This window comes from Camponotus floridanus, unplaced genomic scaffold (assembly GCF_003227725.1).
Source record: "Camponotus floridanus strain SB8 unplaced genomic scaffold, Cflo_v7.5 scaffold16, whole genome shotgun sequence".
Lineage (NCBI taxonomy): Eukaryota > Metazoa > Arthropoda > Insecta > Hymenoptera > Formicidae > Camponotus > Camponotus floridanus.
The window spans coordinates 718,965-736,950 of NW_020229281.1; the positions used below are offsets into that span (position 1 = coordinate 718,965).

The following is a 17,986-nucleotide window of genomic DNA, read 5'->3' on the forward strand; positions in this document are numbered from 1 at the left end:
AAATTTTATATTTTTTAATAGAGATAAAACTGTGCGCATTAATTAATCTTTAAAATCCTTAAATTTAGAAAAGAGAGATTCCGTATCTTCCAAGAAATGTCGCGTATAAGATGATATAATTTGATGAAATACAATTGTTACTTTTAATTTTTTTTTTGTCAAATATAATAGAATAAGAAATCAAAAATTTAATGACTACTGATTATATCATTTTATTCTACGCGGTCACATCTTTCATATATCTTCTCATTAATCTGTACTCTTCCTACTAATCGTTTATATTCAAAGAATCTCCTCTTAGAATTCGTATTGCGAGACAAAGATGAAGATCTTGGCGACGGCGCTCCCGACGAACACGGTATTGTGATAGATCTCCATACTAAGATCCAGTTCAATCTCCTGCGGCCCCGGGATGCTGCGTGTCATCACCAGAACCGCCTGAGATGATGCCGGTCTCTTCAGGGAGAAACAAGACTCTGTGGCACGCGCGATACCCGGCGGTGCGCGCACGTCTACCAATGCCATGGTGAATTGTATCGTCGAATCGGGCTGATGACTTCCTCTCATAGTGAATAGCTCCAGTCGACCGGTCGGCGGGATGGGTAGCATGCTCACGAAGGTAATGAAGTTGTAGGAATAATGCGAGGGTAACCGAAGACAAGCCTGGTCATTTACACGACAATATCTTGAGGAGCGTACACAGCGGCTGAAATCGCAAATTGGTTGGTACTTGGGCGATTTTATTTTTATCAAATAATTGGGGAAATCATTTATCGATTGTTCGCATTATACGAGATCAATTCGAGAGGAAATGCAAATAATCGCGATATCGAAAGATACCAAAATTCGAATTTAAAAAAATTAAGAATCTCTATTATTTCCAATATAAAAGAATCATTACTTTTTCCTCAAGTTGTCTCGATGATATCCAGAAGGACAGTTTATCCGATTGCAGCGGTAGCTACCGCGCGTATTCTGGCACATCTCATCCGGTTCATTGCAGACCTGACCAGTCGCACACTCGTCGATATCTGCAAACGTTGAGAGACAATTAGGTCTATGTCATGGCACGTGGCGGAATCGTGACCGCGCCGACATGAATGTCGTGATTACGCGAGATTGAGAAGATTGCGAGGAGCGCGTTCGTGTTCGCCGGTGACCCTAAGCGATGCCCCAGTTCGCCTCGCAAACGGGTCAAGTACAAATTACACCGCTCCACTTAACTGCGGGATAAGCAAGTGTAGGTGGAACGCATGCTCGCGTTCACAACACCGTGACTCGTATGTAAACGGGGACTCTCACTTTTCATTCCCCAATTATCACATAATTGCTATACAAATTATCGATTTGGCTCTTCCGTTTCCCTTTCTTCCCACCATACAATGTTTCATCCTCGGTATCTTTCAGACTTCATTACATTTTTTCTTACTGTATTTTTATAAATTACATGAAAAGGAAAAAGACTACCTTGACAGGCTCGGCCGTCGATGCCGAGTCTATATCCGTTGGGACACTTGCACGCGTAACTGCCCGGCGTATTCTCGCAAATGCCGATGCAGAGATTATCGTCCTTAAATTCCGTGCATTCGTCGATATCGCTGCAGGATCGATTATCGGCATTTAGCCTGAATCCAGCTTCGCATCCGCATTTATAGCTGCCCCAGAAGTTAATGCACATGTGTTGACAGAGTCCTGCTGTTTGCTGACACTCGTCGATATCCTACAAATGTCATTAAATATTATATAAATAATTTTTATATTATAACATATGTATATGCGTCATATAATTTTATTCTTGAAATGTGTAATTTATAATTGAGATATAAAAGAACTTTGTTCGCAAAACATTATTGATTGAAAATTAGTTTATACTTGTGAGTATTCTGGAGGTCATCAAATTGCATATTTCATTTTTCTATTTCGATATAAAAATCTAATAATAATGACAAGATTGAGATTATTATATCGATAACAAGCTCACTTGGCAAGCACCAGCGGCACCCCCGACATTTTCAAAGCCTTCGTCGCATAAACATCTGTAAGAGCCAACGGTGTTCTCACAACGACTATTTAATCCGCAAATTCCGCTACCGTAAATACTACACTCATCGATGTCCACGCAGTCATTGTTGGGCCCGGGAGCATGACCAGACGGACAGATGCAATGATACCCTCCCTGTTTGTTCTCGCAAGTCTGTCCTTTGCCGCACTTGTGTATTCCTTCTCGACATTCATCCACATCGACGCAATATTGTCCAGACACGGGGTCCAAGGTATAACCGGGCGCGCAAATTACTTTGGACGCGCATCTGTAAAATTTTCTCCTGTATTTTTAATTCTTACTCTAATTACTGACATAATTTTCGATCGCCGCGTACCTGTAGGATCCCAAAGTGTTGATGCACATTTGCATAGATCTGCCACAAGGATTCGGCGTTCTCTGGCATTCGTCTATGTCCATACATTTGCCACTGGAACCGGGCTCGAAGCCGCGCGGACAATTCGTGCTAGTCGCACTTGGCGTTGTCGTTGTCTTCGTTGTCGTCGGTGTCGCCGTCATCCGCGCCGTCGTTATTGATAATGTACGTGCTTGCGGAGTCGATATACGCCGAATACGATCGCAGCGGTAAGAACCCAAAGTATTTCTACATTGATAACCAGGTCCGCAATCATGAGTACCAAGAGCACATTCGTCATCGTCTTCGCAGATCTCGGTCGCGGCGTTCAAGGTATAGCCGGTACCGCACGGCAAGAAACGCACGCATGTGTAGCTGCCAATTGTATTGTCACATCGTTGAGTCGGTAGACAATCGTTTTCCTTCGAAGTGCAAAGATATTAGAATCGGTGAAAGACTTATAACGCGATTCTTTATTTTATCTTCCTCGAGATAAAACAGATATACTATATTTAAATTTAAAATTGTTTTACGATTAAAATTATCATTACTTGCAATTGACATTCGTTGATATCAACACAAGCTTGCGTGAAATTATCACGCCTGAAACCAGGCTTGCAAGTACATATGTAGCTGCCCATGGTGTTGACGCATTCCTCGTTGCTACTGCAAGCATTTTCGAGCTCTCTGCACTCATTGACATCAACGCAGCCGCGGTTTCTCACGAATTTGGTACCATCCATACACTTTTGGTTCGCCGGCACCGGCATCGCTGTCGTGGATGGTTTCCTGGTGACGGGAACAGGTGGCTTCGCACAGCTGTAGCCACCAGGTTGGTTGTAGCAGATCTCGTCACCGCATGTGTCTAATCCCTCTGCGCATTCGTCCACGTCTACAATATCAAACAAAATACTTATCAGATATTCAAGTTTGAAAATACTTGTTACAACAGGCAATTTTAATTTGGAATATTATCAGACTAAATCTTCTTTTAAGAAGATTAAATAATGAAGCATTTTTATTCGTTTGCAGAATAAGTGTTATTATTTTTTCAAGTTATACAGCTCTGATAAAAAGCATAATTACAAATAATTGAAATAGCGTAAAACAAGGTAAAACATAAAGCATATTTCTATTAGTCATATAATATGTATGCACAGACAATTATTATCATACTCAATTATGCATATACATATATATATTTAAAACAAAGACAACATAATTCACCCATGCATTTCTTAAGAAATTTATGAAACATGCTGCAATCAGTTAACCTGAGAAAGTTTGTTCTGATGAGTTCTGAAAATATAAGAAATATCTGAAATTGTTGTTAATAGAGGAGCTTTACAAATTCTACATAATATTATGTTACAATTGAAAAATACAATTAGAAATATAATTGTTCGAAAACAGAAATAATATATACAATTAAATAGATACAAATATTTAACATTTTTACGATTTATAAATTGTATAATTCCACAAAAAACCTATTAGATATATACCTGTGCACTTGCGAAAGCGAGTGTGATACCGAAAGCCGGAAGGACAAGCAGGTCGTTGACGTTGGCGAGGAGGAGGTCTTTCGCACCTGCAAAATAATATATTTTCAAAAAAAATTTTCTCTTTATAAGTATACATGTTTATATTCTTACTTGTCGATAAAACGCATTTTCAATCAATTAGTCGAAATTTCACGTACCTATATGTACCCGGTAGATTGACACATCTCTCGGAGAACTTTGCGTCACATTTATATTGCCCGGTCAAGCACTCATCGATATCCTCGCATTGTCGAGAGCCCAAAGAATATTGATATCCGGACGGGCAAGAGGGCAGTCTAGTTAAACATTCAAAGCTGCCTTCTTTATTAATGCAATATTGGTGCAGATCAAGCCGGCAGTTGTGCAGGCTCTCGGAGCATTCGTCGATGTCCAAACAGCTGCCGTTGAAGGCACGTCTAAAGCCGTGGCTACAAGGCGGTATCAATTCGCAACTGAAAGATCCGTTGGTGTTGACGCACCTGTGCGTACTCTGAGGACACTCGTGTCGACCTAACAGACACTCGTCCACGTCTTGACAGCTCTTCGTCGTCGTGCTAAAGTACCAGCCGGCGCTGCAGAGAGGCGAACAATCGTAGCCTCCCGGTGTATTCATGCATTTTTCGTGATCGCGACATCCTGGTCCAACAGCGCATTCGTCTATATCCACGCAATAGCCCGTGCTCGCGTCTCTTTTATATCCTAATCTACACGGTTCTGTGGTCCAATAACGATCTTGGCTCTGAAACATAAATACGAGTAACATGAATTAAATTGATAATTTTAAGAGGTTTACGTTCGCAAGATGAATACATATATAGCTCACGGGACTACTTCTGAGCACGTGTACTTTGTTGTAACGTGAATTAATGTACGGTCTTCTTATTATTTTGCTACTGGCCGTGGTAGTCCTAGCAGTAGTAGTGGTGCTGGTGGTAGTGGTAGCGAATGCTTCGCAAATATAGGAGCCGTTCGTATTAAGACAATAATGAGTCAACATGTTGCAATTATGCAAGCCGAGCGTGCATTCGTCTATGTCCTCGCAAAAGTCTATTTTTTCGTAGAGGGAGAATTGGGTAATGTTGCGCAGCCAGAAACCCGGTGGACAACTGGATGGAAAACATGTATAACTGCCCGGTACATTGATGCAACGATCGTTTAAATTGCATCTCGTATACTCTATCCCATAGGCGCATTCGTCAACATCTGCGATAAATTATTTTTACATTTTATTTTTTTATTTTTTTTATTTTTTTATAATAAATTTATAATTTTCAACAAAATTGATTCATTTCATGACGCAAAATCCAACGATATTATTCGAAATAAAATAGTTACCAACGCAGCGACGAGATTTTTTGTCGAACATGTAGCCATAGTCGCAAAGTTCATCTTTGTTCACAGCGCTTGTTCCTTTTGACTTGTATAATTGTTGTTGTTGGTTATAAACGTGTTGATTGTCGTTTTCCATAGATGTATTCTTGCTATTTTCAACTGGCACGCATCTAATTTTTTTTATTAAGATAAACTATTAAGATTCTTTGTTTCTACTTTATTAACAAATATCGCGATATTTTCACACCTGTAACCACCGATCTCGTTAATGCAACGTTCGTCATGTTTGCAAAAGTGTAATTGTTCTCTGCATTCATCGACATCGATGCACGTCGTCGTCATTTCGGAGTCATTTGCTGGTTTGTACCCCTGGAAACAATTCGGTGGTACGTTCCAGTGATCGGCAAAATCCTTCGTGAGATTCTTCTCGAACGGCGGAGGTGAAAATAGATTCTTCAATAAAGTAGATTTCACACATTCATATGCACCCTCTGTATTAACGCACTTCGTGCTAGGATCGGGACAAAGATTATTCGACTCGATGCACTCATCTATATCTAGAATAAAAGAAAATTAAGAGGTATGTAATCGCAAATTGTCATATTTATTTTTAAAGAGATTCATTTTAGTTTCAAGAAGAGAAAAAAAGCATGAAACAAAAAATTTTGTATTATCATAAGTAAATGCAAGTTTAGATTTTTTAAATGAAGTTTAATTTAACAATTATATAATTTTTATCGTTGATTAATCGTAATCCCATTCTAATTATCAAAAGCACATTCGCGTTTAAAAAGTTAATTCATTACTCACATGCGAAAAGAAGATACGAGGATATGACAGAGTTGCATGCGGAATGAGATCATCGTGGATGCGAATCAAATTCAATCAGACTCACTTTCAAGTTAATCGAACGATACTGTGTTCACGAGTTCGATTGATCTTTTACAACGTCGATGAAGAAAAATGCAGATCGCGAGATGCGCTTACATGCCTGCCTAGTAGGAGGAGGAAGTTAAACTCAAAAGTTTACTTTGTCAAAAAACGATGATAGTGTTGCATACATACATGCAAAGAGAATTCACTGAACATCATCGATAGAAAATGAACGCTTACCGACACAAGTACCCAAGCCGATACTGTACGTGAATCCTTTCTCGCATTTCATGTCGCATTCGTAAGCACCCTCGGTGTTTCGACATTGCTCAACATCTGTTAGACAGCTGTGAATAGCTTCCGCGCACTCGTCCACATCTAATTAACAAGATGAGTGAGAATGGAGAGAAAATTCCGTGGAAAATTATTAATATTAATCCATGAATTAGAATTCAATAGCCGATGATAATTTACGCGATATTACCTCTGCATTGTTGCAACGATTTATCAAACTTAAATCCCGCAGGGCAAGATTTCACCCCGGTCATTTCCAGACATGTATAACTACCCTGCGTGTTGACGCAAAACGGTTTATCGGCGGTACAAGCGTTCAATACGACGGTGCACTCATCGATATCTGAAAAAAATGATGAAAATAGTGTGTATAATGTTATATCGATTGTTTGTTTATCGATTTGTGATTTGCGCGATTTATCGAAGTAAAAGACGCGTTTTTAATTATACCTACCTATGCATACACCTGTACGTATCTCCCATTGATAGCCCGGAGGACAAGATTCGTAGGGTGCATCTTTGGCGGATGTAATTGTGATGCAGACGTATGATCCTATAGTGTTTTGGCATCTACCACCGGGACAGACGTCGCGCTTCAAACACTCGTCCACGTCTGATGAATGGATCGATGTCGATCGAGAGTTAGGGTCACATGCGAATGCACAGTTGCGGAAAAAAGTACATTACAGCACGATTGAGGTAGGTAGGACAATTAATCTCATCGAATAAAAAAAATCGAGAGAGAGATATACATTCCCTCAATCGCAATTCGCATAAGCAAGATACAAGACAGAGATAACAGGTGCTCCAGCAAAATATAGCGAAATATAGAATCGACGCACGTAAAATATAAAACATTGACGAATCCGACGTTAACATTGCATTGACATTAGGCAAAGAGACGCATTTCTATAATTATTTATGCTATTTTACTATAAAATAATGAATTTTGAACGTTTATATACGTTCACTTGTTCTTACCTGTATCTGAAATTATACTTTTTTAAATTGTAAACGTACCGTCGCACACCTGATTAGTGGAATTATAACGATAACCCGATGGACACAACGGTGACAATTCGTTATCCTCTTCGTCTACATTTGGTTTCTTATTATCATTAGACTTGGACTTTGGAATACACGAACGTCCGTCATCGGCCAAATCATATCCTGGATTACAGCTGCATATAACAGCCATCCCATTGTCAGTGCATCGTTGTTCACAAGGATGAGTCGATTTGCATCTCAAAGCAAAATTTTCATCATTAATATTTTTATTATTAATATTAATATTTTTATTATTAATATTAATATTAATATTAATATTATTAATATTAATATTATTAAGACTGAAATATCATAAAATTGATTTTTAATATTTTGTAAAGATTGCGATACTATTAATTAACTAGAATAATAATCTTGCAATGATACTTGATCGATAGCATCATATATTTTATTTATTTTATAATAAAAAATATATGTATGGAGGATCTATATTATTTTCGCATACCTGTCAGTCGGCAGATCTTGCTTGCAGGTCTTTCCGTCCTCCAACAAAGTGAAGCCGTCGCGGCATTTGCAATAATACGAGCCAGGCGTCGGTACACAAATGTCAGAGCAGAGCATGCCTTTCATGAGTCGACAGATATCATCCAACTCTGTGAAAATCAGGACGCGCGATTTAAAGTCGCGCTTGCGGGGAAAAAGTTACGACTGCATTGAACAATATTCCTTTTTATATGCTCCATAAAACATGCGCGATTTGACATTTATTTATAGAAAACAAATATTTGTCAATTATTTATTATTTCAAGTATTGTAAGTAATCTAATTTTTATTTGACGAAGAATATATAAGAAGATATTCTATAAATGAATTAAGATAAAGAGTAGGATGAACATTTTTTTCTACAAATTATATACCTGGAGTTGGTACTGAATACGATGTGGATTCCGATGCTGTAGAAGATGGCTCATCCGACAGTGAGGATAAGGATGATGTGGGCGAAAAAGATGAAGACGATGATGAATACGGCGATGTTGAATACGGCGACGATGGCGATAATGACGATGATGACGATAATGGCGATGATGACGATGGCGACGACGGTGAATACGAGGATGGTGGCGACGACGGTGAATACGAGGATGATGGCGACGATGATGATGATGATGAGAAATCCAGATCAGTTTCGGTGTTTCCGCTCGATGATTCGCTCGTAAGATCAGTCGTCGAACTCGGTGACGCTTCATGACAGCACTCCAAGAACGCGGGATCCCATGGTATACCAAATGAAAAACTCTTGAAGGAGCATCCTTGACCCATAGATCCCGTGAGGATACCTGATATTTTGACAGGACACTCGTCAAAATTAATCCACGCGAGTGATTTATCCGTCGAGGAAAGTTCATTAAATTTCCCAACGTATATGTATGAAAACTACAGAGATTGAGTAAAAAAAATCACCTAGCTTGCAACCCTCGCAACAGTCGCGATGATGATCACCGGATGTCCTCGACTTGGTGCTCGTGCTTGTTACGCACGCGAGACCTTGACGCGCGTCAGCTTTTCCCCTCTTGCATTCCAGCTCGTGGTAGGCTCGAATGCAACAGATGTCTACGGTTTCCAGGCAGAGACCCTGCTCTACCCTCGGCACTCCGGCCACAGGTCCAGTAAACCTTTCGCATCTAAGGCCCTCCTGGGCCCATGAAGTGCCCAGATCGCAACATTTCTTGAACTGAGCTTCCATTCTTCCCTCGACAACCGCCGCTATTTCGAGCGATAAAGAATAAGCGAGGCGCGTGTAAATTTGCTCGTGGAGGACAAGAATAGTATGCCATTGAGAGAATTTAATTCTAATTTAGTATATTTTCTACAGGAATTAACTTAATTGAAATTTATCGAGAGATTATTATATCGAGTCTCTCATAAAAATTAAATTAAATCGACAAAGAAACACATGACAGTAAGATTTTTTTAAAACAACGATTGCTTTATCGTTACATGTAAATTAATTCTAGAAGAATCAACGTAGCAAACTAGGTCAAATGTTCTATTTAGCTTTTATCAAGCTTATCATTCTCTCGATCCTTTAGTCATCTTTCTGTTAGAAAAAAGTATCTTTTATTTATACGTTATTTCTATATAAAAATTCAAATATGAAGAAGAACCTAACATTTTGTTGTAAATATATATATAGTGCTCTTTTATAATAATTCTATCATGAAGAATAAAAAAACTTATGATTTTATTGATATTTACCTAAGAAAACTAGCATAGAAAAAAATATATTTGCACATTTTATCATGAATTGTATAAGAAAACTTATGATTATTGATATCTAAGAAAACTAGCATGGAAAAAATATGCTTTGCACATTCATAAAGTGTATAAGGAAACTTGCGACTCTATTGATATCTATCTAAGAAAACTAGCGTGGAAAAAATATGCTTTGCATATTGATAACAGCGACGAAATCTCGTTTCTTGGAGAAACGGCATGCAACATTTCCTCGCTGACAGATGCGAATCATGTATTTTATCTTGCAAGATATATCAATTTAACACGCAAACAGTTTCTATGAAGAGCCTAAAGAGCTTCTTCAATATATGCTTTCAATTGTCCTTCAATATGTCTAATCTATCATATAATATGAAAATTAATTTATATCAATCGACGAAAGTAACGTACCATGAGCGTCGCGCGTATTCTTTTTGATATTATATAATTATATAGTCACAAACTGCTACTAGGAGTTTGAACTTAACACTGAATTTTACGATGTCGTAGACATGTGACATTTAAATGTCATATACATAAATTTGAATTTTTTATAAGGAAGAAAATTAAAATTATATATAAAGTCGCCAGAAGAGTAATATTCTTTTAATTTAGATTTGTGTGTGTGTGTACTCATGTTAATCTCTCTTAAATGTATAAACAAATATATATAACTAATCTTTAATCAATATTATTAAGCAAAAAACTTTAAATATACTATAATGTTATCTGTATCTTTTTATAATATATTCGCGATTAAATTTTATTCTTGGAATTGCCTCGTAGTTTTGAAATATCGAAAGCGATTCATGTAGCATTCTGCGTCCACAAATGAGCCTAGATCAATGGAGAAGTAACTAATAGGATGATTTGCTTCACGCCTGTGTATACATTAAGCATCGTCGCGACGCAATGAAATTTAGTCGATCACAAATATCAGCAACAATAATTCGGTGACTATATAGAAAAGACGATCAAAAATTTAAGTTTTTTAAACTTAATAGTTTTTTAAAAAACTTGCTCTACGAGTATTTTAATTTATATTTTAGCGGAATTTTATTTGAAAAATTAAACTTTATTTTTTATGCTTATCGAAATTATAATATTATAGTATCTATATGCAGAAAATTTTAATCATCTCTATGTCAAAAATGAGAAATATTACAAAAGTCAAAATTAACTTAAAAGAAATTGCATTTTTTAAATATTTCGCGATTATCTTTACGAAAATCGATCAAATTTCTCTATAATAATTTTCAATAATTTTTGCAGGCGAACTTTTGCGGGAATTCAATTGTTATCCGATTAACAATACCTTTGTGCAGGATCAGCTGCTCTAGGTGGACCACCAAGAGAAGAACAATAAAGGATGCACCAAGATTGACATATCCTGCCATCTTCGCTCATTGATTTTCGCTCTATTATTCGCGCGAATTTTTCGCGTCGATCAAACACCACAATTTGATTTTCTTTTTGCCAAAAGACCGTTAATTGATATGACCTCTTCTCTTTTTCGTGCTGAAACTTCTTCGAGAAAAACGTGTGAGCAGTCGCTCTCGACAAAAGTTTCACCCGGATGCGTCTCGAACGAGCGCTCAGCTTGCATTGAAGCATTTGGTTCGCCGGCTCTTTGGTTTTGTCATCTGCACCTTTGTACATCTCCCTCGCAGGTCGGGGCCTCTCTTTCTACTCTTCATCTTAATTCTCCCTCCTTCGTCTACAGTATCGTTGCGTAGTAAGACGAGGTCCGAGGAAGATTCTCGTCTTTCTCTCTTTCTTTTTTTCCTTCTCTCTATCTCGTTAAATACAAACACATACGTGATATATTTACAGTATACGGATTTCATGTATGTTAACTAATAGCGTGACTCGAACATAAACATAGACAAGCTCGATCATTTTCGAAATTTTCGTTACATTGTACTTAATAATTAAAAAAATTTCCTACCTATAATTTTATTAAAGACAAGTATATTTTAAATATAATTTGTTAAAAGTACACAATATACATAGTACGTGGCGATCAATTTATTTCAAAATACTTTTATCGCAGTTTGATCTTTCAACGAGAACGAATAAGTACAAAGTTTTAAATATACATACATCTTATATATAACAGACTCGCGAATATGAGGTAACCCCACCACCTCTTTTGGATCAACATCGTCGTCCTCATGGTTTCTTCCGCAGCTCTTTTGCTCTTCTCCATTGGCCGCGGCACAATGAACCTTTTTTGCCAAAGAGCTTCCTCAACAGTGGCCTCCTTGTCATGCGAATTTTCAAAGCCACCAGACACCTCTAAAGGGAAATTTATAATTTGCATGTATGAACTATTATTTATAAATAATATTATATTTATACTATTAACTCCGAAGAATCGTATATAAGCTTTCGCTCTTAACTTAAATAATTTTATTATTAAATTTTAGCATGTACACTTTATCGCGGGAGAAATTATTAGGAGAAAAAGTGATACGTAATGACTCTACTCTAGGTTAATAATATTGTTACAAAAGTATCGATTTATGAACTTGTAATAATTGCTTTTTTTGTAGTATAATCGTCTCAATTTATACACTTTATAGATCCTTATTCAGGGCGCAGAGTATCACTCGTATCGAGGCAATGTTGATGTTGACCGTGACACGCGTAACACCCTGGCTGAGTGTCGCGCATTGTAAAAAAATCTCGTGTTTCATCGCCAGAAGCACACGCAACGTCCCGAAGTTAGCCGTTAGCGTCTTATTACACAGCCGCGTCTTCGAACCCGAAGTGGCACTTTTTTGTCGTAATGACGAGCATGTGCTTGGTCTGCTTGTAATAGAACGCCAGGCAAACGAAGACGGCGTATGATGATGCGTATCGACATAAAAAGCGGACAATTTGACAATTCACGAGGGAAAAAAAGGGCGAATGGTTAACGCGGCTCGTAGGGGTTTCGGAGCAAAGTTTATTTGATCGACCGCTTCCTGTTCCGCGTTTCCGAGCGCCGACAGTTTTGTGGACGCAGCTCCCACGCCATCGAATGAAAAATACAAAAAAAAAACCCAATGAATTACAGACTCTTAAGTCTTTAAAAAAAATTAAGATACTATAATTATCGGAGAAAGTTTGAAATTCGATTGCAAGATTGCTGGGCTTTTTGTAATTACTGCGGTAATATAAACTAAATAGCGTTCGCAACATGAAATATATTTCGCACGCGTACTCTTTTATATCTATATTATATTTATATACTATATTTATACTACTAATGGACGATATTAAAACTCGTTTGTATCTCAAACTGGCAACTTTATTCGGTTGATTTGTTGCACGATTATGTAATACACACTAGCACGTCCGTCTGACATGAAGGAGGTTTACATTCGTGCCCTCGCGTCTCATCCTCACTTATACATTTATCCTTCGTGTTAGACAAAAGAATCGTTTTCGTATGATGAAACAGTTCCCGGGATAGTATTTCCGCGTGTGAAAGAAAATGTGCGATAGAAAGAAATGAATTATAACGCACCGATCCTTGGAAGGAGCTACTCTTTTTCATACAAGTTACAACCAATCGAATTAATAGTATATATAATCAGTAGATATAATATATAAACATACAAGAGGATCCAATGGTAAAATACGAATCTTATATTGGTCTTATTATTTCTATATAATTTTGACAATATTTCCTTCTTTTCACACATGTGTTAGCGGGTAACACGTATTAATCTAATAAATACTGACAAACTCGTATTCGAAGAATGTGAAACAACGCGTATTCTTAATTAAAAAATATCGCTGTTGTACTTTGCTCTAAAATTAGACAATTATAGCTTATCTTATCAAATTGAGACTACCAACGTTTTCTATTCGAGACGTAGCAATTACTTGTTTCTCCCTAGGCTTCGAAAAATGCAAGATGATGAATGAGATTCGCGAGTTTAATTTGTTAGTTTAATTGATATAGGTGTGATGGTAGCCGACAAAGTTGCATCGATTATGTTTTCTTCCCTATTGTAACGCCGATTATAGGAGATTTAAAGAGAACATCGCTGCAACTTTATACGCTTCGATCTTATATCTCTGTCATACATACGATAATCTCATAGAACGAAATCACCATTAGAAGTACATAATGTATCAAATGTGAGAAATGTCCACGAAATACACTTATTTTATGTGACAATGAGTAAATCGTGATACGAAGTGCGGAAGAACGTGAATGAGATAAAATAGGATCAAAGCCTTTTTGAGCGTGACAAATATATCATTGTGCCTATCACTTATTAATAATTAAATCGCTTATTAAAATTAAACAAATATTTTTACATTATATATATAATAAAATTGTTGAAATAATTATAATTCGACAAAAAATTCATGCTCAGAATGGAATTTGATATAAAGTACATTTTCTCATTAATGCACAAGTAATAAAATAAATGATTTTACATACATTGCAATCTTTCATCAAGAATTATGCTTGAAATGCAATGAAATTAAAGTTAATGCAGCAATATTTATTACTAAATATGATTATAATCAGTTTGTAAAAGAGTGCTGCATATTTGGACTAATATAACAAATAACGAAATAATTCTATATATTATATAGGCTGAATAATAAAAATTTGATAGTAACACATATGAATGTACAAGTTCTATGTATTTTCGTTTATTGGAGACAACATTGTAATGCGATATTATCAAGACCATATACTATGTAATAGCATAGTGTAAATTTTTACTTTGTAACTTATAAACTTTGATACAGAGATTTCACTATATACATTATTAAAATATAAAATTATATAAATGTCAGATAAAATAAAAATGAGATAAAACTTGTGATAGTATGCAAGAGTGTTATAAACGGATTATAAATTGCTAACAATCGTGAATTACCCATAAAATATTACAACACTGTCATTTGTAGAATAAATTTGCAACAATGATTTTGTAAAATATAAATTAATTAGATCGTAGCAAAAGATAAAATTTATTTCATATTTGTTTTATTTAAAAATAATAAGACGGTAAGTGATGTAAAAATTTGAGTACTTTATGTGCAGAAGATACAATTGTCACTCTCAAAAATTCTATTTACGACACCTCGCTCTGGAAGTCATATCTAAATAATTTTCACGAAAAAGCAATTAAATGGAACTCCCCACCTAGTGTCTCGTTCTACTTTATCCTAACTTATCGGTGAATCCGCAATATTAAGAACCAGGCGGATTTTCCTGTCATATTTTTTTTTAAGAGAACGACGACTAGGCCATATGAATATAACTGAGGAAGAATTTGTTACGTTCTGATTAGATTTAATGCAAGAGTGGAACCTATCTAATTTAATCCAGACCCTTTCCTTTCAAACCACTTTCAATATATCTTAACAAATGTTGTATTTTTATACATAGGTTCTCAATCGAAAGGGTCTAGATCGCCTAAATATTCTCTGCCATCCTATTTTCATTATATATGTATATATATATATATATATTTATAAAAAAAAGAAATGTGTCCTGAGATTTATTCATATGGCATATTTTCAGTCCGATAAACTTTCTCTGCTCTCAATTGATTCGGTGCACACAATTTCATTATTTTTTTTTCTTTTCACTGTAAAATATGAAGTAAGAGGTCTGATTCGGATTCTATTCAGGTTCTTCGCCCTCTGTAACACAATTAAATCAACTCTATAAAATACTAAACATACTATAGTAATGTATTATGTGTAACAATATCCAAATTTTTTACCTTCGCGATCTACTTCATCATCTACCAATAAATCATCCTCTTCATTTACACCATCATCTTCATCATTCACAGCCTCCTCCTCATCATCATCCTCATCAACATCATCTTCGACTACTACTATACTATCATCTCCTTCCTCTCCTTCGCCTCCTTCATCGCCATCATCCGCGCCATCCTCCTCTTCCTCCTCTTCTTCGCTTTCACATTCTTCGCCATCACCTTCGATACCATTCTCGACATCTATATCTGGAGCCAGGTAATACTGAAATCCATGAAATCACGATAAATAATATTGAAAACAATTTTTCAAGTCAATGTAAAAATGCTATATGAATAAATCATCTATATACACAAACATAAATAATATGATTAAAGTAAAAAGTGTTTACCTGCAATGGATTAGGCCACATATCATCTTTAATTAGTTCAGCTATTTCATCTGAACTTGGATCTCCATGATCCGTGAACCAATCGAAAAATGATCTGTGTTTGAGTGGCCTTTTGCGTCCTTTCAATGGTGCTTTGGTTTTTGCTCTCTTTGTTAAGTCCGCACCCTCTTTCCAACGAATGAGTGTACTTTGAGATGCTGGATCTCCTGCAAAATAGCAGGAGATTCATCGCAACTATGATACTCGATTAAACTGTAAGTTCTGTCATATTTTTTCCAAGTCACTGCATACTTATAATTTTTATACAATGATAAATTAATGATAGAAAATTGACAAGAAATGGGCTCACCAGAAGATCCTAAGTGAAATTCCTTAGTTAAAACATTATTTTCAAAATATGGATTCTCATCAAAGTAAAAATTAATTCTATAGCCAGATTTGATATCTTCAAACTCTTCAACTTCTAATTTGTTTAGGAATCTCAGTGCATCTTCTTCGTCTTCTTCCAGTATTTCTGCTATTTCTTTGTTGTTTACAAACTAAACTTGTTGTAAGGAAGAATATATTATCGAATCAATTTAATATACCTAATAATTATTAACAAAATGCTGCCTTATTATATATTGATACATTTGATTTATTCAATCTACTTTAGAAAAATCAACGATACATGTGCGCCGATTTGTACGCCTGGCGTTATTAATACGATTTCGAAAAATTGTACCGTGATGTATCATCGCATGTTAACGCGATAACGAAACACGCGTTGTAAATTATAAATCGATAGACGAGTAGCGCTAACCCGACAATTGATGTAAACGCATATTTGATTATAAAACGCATAATCGCTATACGGTTATACACGCTTATGCACGTATACAAGTAGGCAAGATGGCGGCGATTGCCGGCGGACGCCGGCATCGTCGAGGGAAACGTCAAAACGACGTCTCGGTCTCATCGGACTCACGGACGCGTCGTCCGAAAAGGATACAGCGGTGACCCAAAAGTTGGGTATCCTCTTGATGATGTCGTTACGCTTCTGGAAGTAGGGCTTGCGCAGCTTGTTATATTTCTTCTCGACTTCGAGGATCTCGTCGCTGGCTTTCTCGTTCAGGCCATCGATTTGATTCTGACAGCCGTCGATCTCCTCGAGGGTCTTTTGTATCTCGATGTCGTAATCGCGCGCATCCCCCTCGCCCGAGCCAGGATCCTCCAACTCTTTGGCCTTCTTATTCGGCGACGACATGGTCGTTGGACGCGCGCTCTTGTCACCACTACACACGCCGCACTCTGTTTATTTCCCGAATACGTTCGCTCTCGTCACGATGCCGAGTGCGCGGCGCGCAAGTGACTGACGGTCACGAGTCGCGTATCGTTATCTAGATGGGAAACTCGCTGCTCTCGTCCATTCTCACCGCGTAAAGCCTGTATCGCAAGTCGATAAAAAATTTATTAATCTTTCGAATTAACGCTTTGTCGTTTCTTTCGAGATCTTACTTGGGTATATATATGTAAAATTAGAGTACTAGAAAAAATTTATTGAGAACTAGAAGAAATTTATAGAGGAAAAAAGACATTCGCGCATACGAGTGAATTTTACTTTACATTGAGTTCAAGCACACATCTTATTTATTTATCTTGTGCCTTTGATCACATCCTTCACGAATAACTTTCGAGAAATTTTGCGAAAACATGTCATATAACTGCAACGTGTAATCAAATATATCGAATAGTCCATTTTTACCATTTTAATTACATATATCTTAAAATTATGCTCCGATGACACAATTTTAAATCGAGAATCGCATTTTAGCGTAAAATAAAAGAATTATATAGAAGATGATTATTCGCTAGCTCATGTTTGTCGAATCGTTTTATTGAAAGTCGCGTGTTTTTTTGTTATTTTCCAACGTGCACTCGTGTACAAGTGAATTTGACAAAATACGTACGAGATGGAATTTCAAACACAGACTGCGACGGGTTCGGCGTTTGATCTTGTCGCAGGATCCTCGCTTGGCGAGCTGGAACGTGTCCGTGGTAGCAATCGAAAAGTTTGGCGGAAAAGTACGTTCTCGGAGATCGAAGATTCCGGCGGATAAAAATGTCTCGCGTACCACGATAGAAGCGTC

The 17,986-nt window shown here is 36.8% G+C and overlaps 2 protein-coding genes and 1 long non-coding RNA gene across 5 annotated transcripts; 1 reads left to right on the forward strand and 2 right to left on the reverse strand.

Moving 5' to 3' along the window:
* Positions 1–37: 37 nt before the first annotated feature.
* LOC105251236 (fibrillin-1) lies at positions 38–12,015 on the reverse strand. Its single transcript, XM_025406983.1, has 20 exons — positions 11,825–12,015; positions 11,037–11,513; positions 8,909–9,211; positions 8,365–8,784; positions 7,953–8,100; positions 7,460–7,683; positions 6,894–7,052; positions 6,630–6,782; positions 6,386–6,523; positions 5,520–5,829; positions 5,276–5,442; positions 4,764–5,143; positions 4,099–4,679; positions 3,902–3,987; positions 2,948–3,288; positions 2,379–2,818; positions 1,982–2,309; positions 1,468–1,720; positions 902–1,031; positions 38–706 (listed from the first exon to the last, which is right to left on the reverse strand). Exons 2-20 carry the CDS (start codon positions 11,116–11,118, stop codon positions 298–300), a joined length of 5,052 nt encoding a protein of 1,683 aa, XP_025262768.1. The 5' UTR covers positions 11,119–11,513; positions 11,825–12,015; the 3' UTR covers positions 38–297.
* Positions 11,704–12,681, forward strand: LOC112637381. 2 transcript variants are annotated; one of them, XR_003122524.1, is made up of 4 exons: positions 11,704–11,733; positions 11,841–12,044; positions 12,151–12,215; positions 12,307–12,681. It is a non-coding gene; the product is annotated as an uncharacterized LOC112637381 (long non-coding RNA). The 2 variants fall into 2 exon arrangements; XR_003122525.1 differs by lacking the exon at positions 12,151–12,215.
* A 1,674-nt stretch (positions 12,682–14,355) lies between these two features.
* On the reverse strand, positions 14,356–17,975 carry LOC105251238 (protein SET). 2 transcript variants are annotated; one of them, XM_011257867.3, is made up of 6 exons: positions 17,807–17,975; positions 16,849–17,282; positions 16,207–16,396; positions 15,858–16,054; positions 15,469–15,730; positions 14,356–15,385 (listed from the first exon to the last, which is right to left on the reverse strand). In XM_011257867.3, exons 2-6 carry the CDS (start codon positions 17,101–17,103, stop codon positions 15,366–15,368), a joined length of 924 nt encoding a protein of 307 aa, XP_011256169.1. In that variant the 5' UTR covers positions 17,104–17,282; positions 17,807–17,975; the 3' UTR covers positions 14,356–15,365. The 2 variants fall into 2 exon arrangements, with proteins under 2 accessions (XP_011256169.1, XP_011256168.1); XM_011257866.3 differs by having other exon boundaries at positions 15,858–16,063.
* Between the last annotated feature and the right edge of the window lie 11 nt (positions 17,976–17,986).

What these genes read in the sequence shown, in the direction of transcription:
- LOC105251236 (XM_025406983.1), bottom strand. Translation starts at nt 11,118, where the DNA reads ATGGCAGGATATGTCAATCTTGGTGCATCCTTTATTGTTCTTCTCTTG. An exon ending in TCAACGAATGTCAATTGCAA is followed by an intron (nt 2,819 to 2,947) that starts GTAATGATAATT and finishes TGCACTTCGAAG; the next exon opens with GAAAACGATTGTCTACCGAC. An exon ending in GTGCCGCTGGTGCTTGCCAA is followed by an intron (nt 1,721 to 1,981) that starts GTGAGCTTGTTA and finishes TGACATTTGTAG; the next exon opens with GATATCGACGAGTGTCAGCA.
- LOC105251238 (XM_011257866.3), bottom strand. Translation starts at nt 17,103, where the DNA reads ATGTCGTCGCCGAATAAGAAGGCCAAAGAGTTGGAGGATCCTGGCTCG. An exon ending in CCAACTTTTGGGTCACCGCT is followed by an intron (nt 16,397 to 16,848) that starts GTATCCTTTTCG and finishes CAACAAGTTTAG; the next exon opens with TTTGTAAACAACAAAGAAAT. An exon ending in TGATGAAGTAGATCGCGAAG is followed by an intron (nt 15,386 to 15,468) that starts GTAAAAAATTTG and finishes ATTGTGTTACAG; the next exon opens with AGGGCGAAGAACCTGAATAG.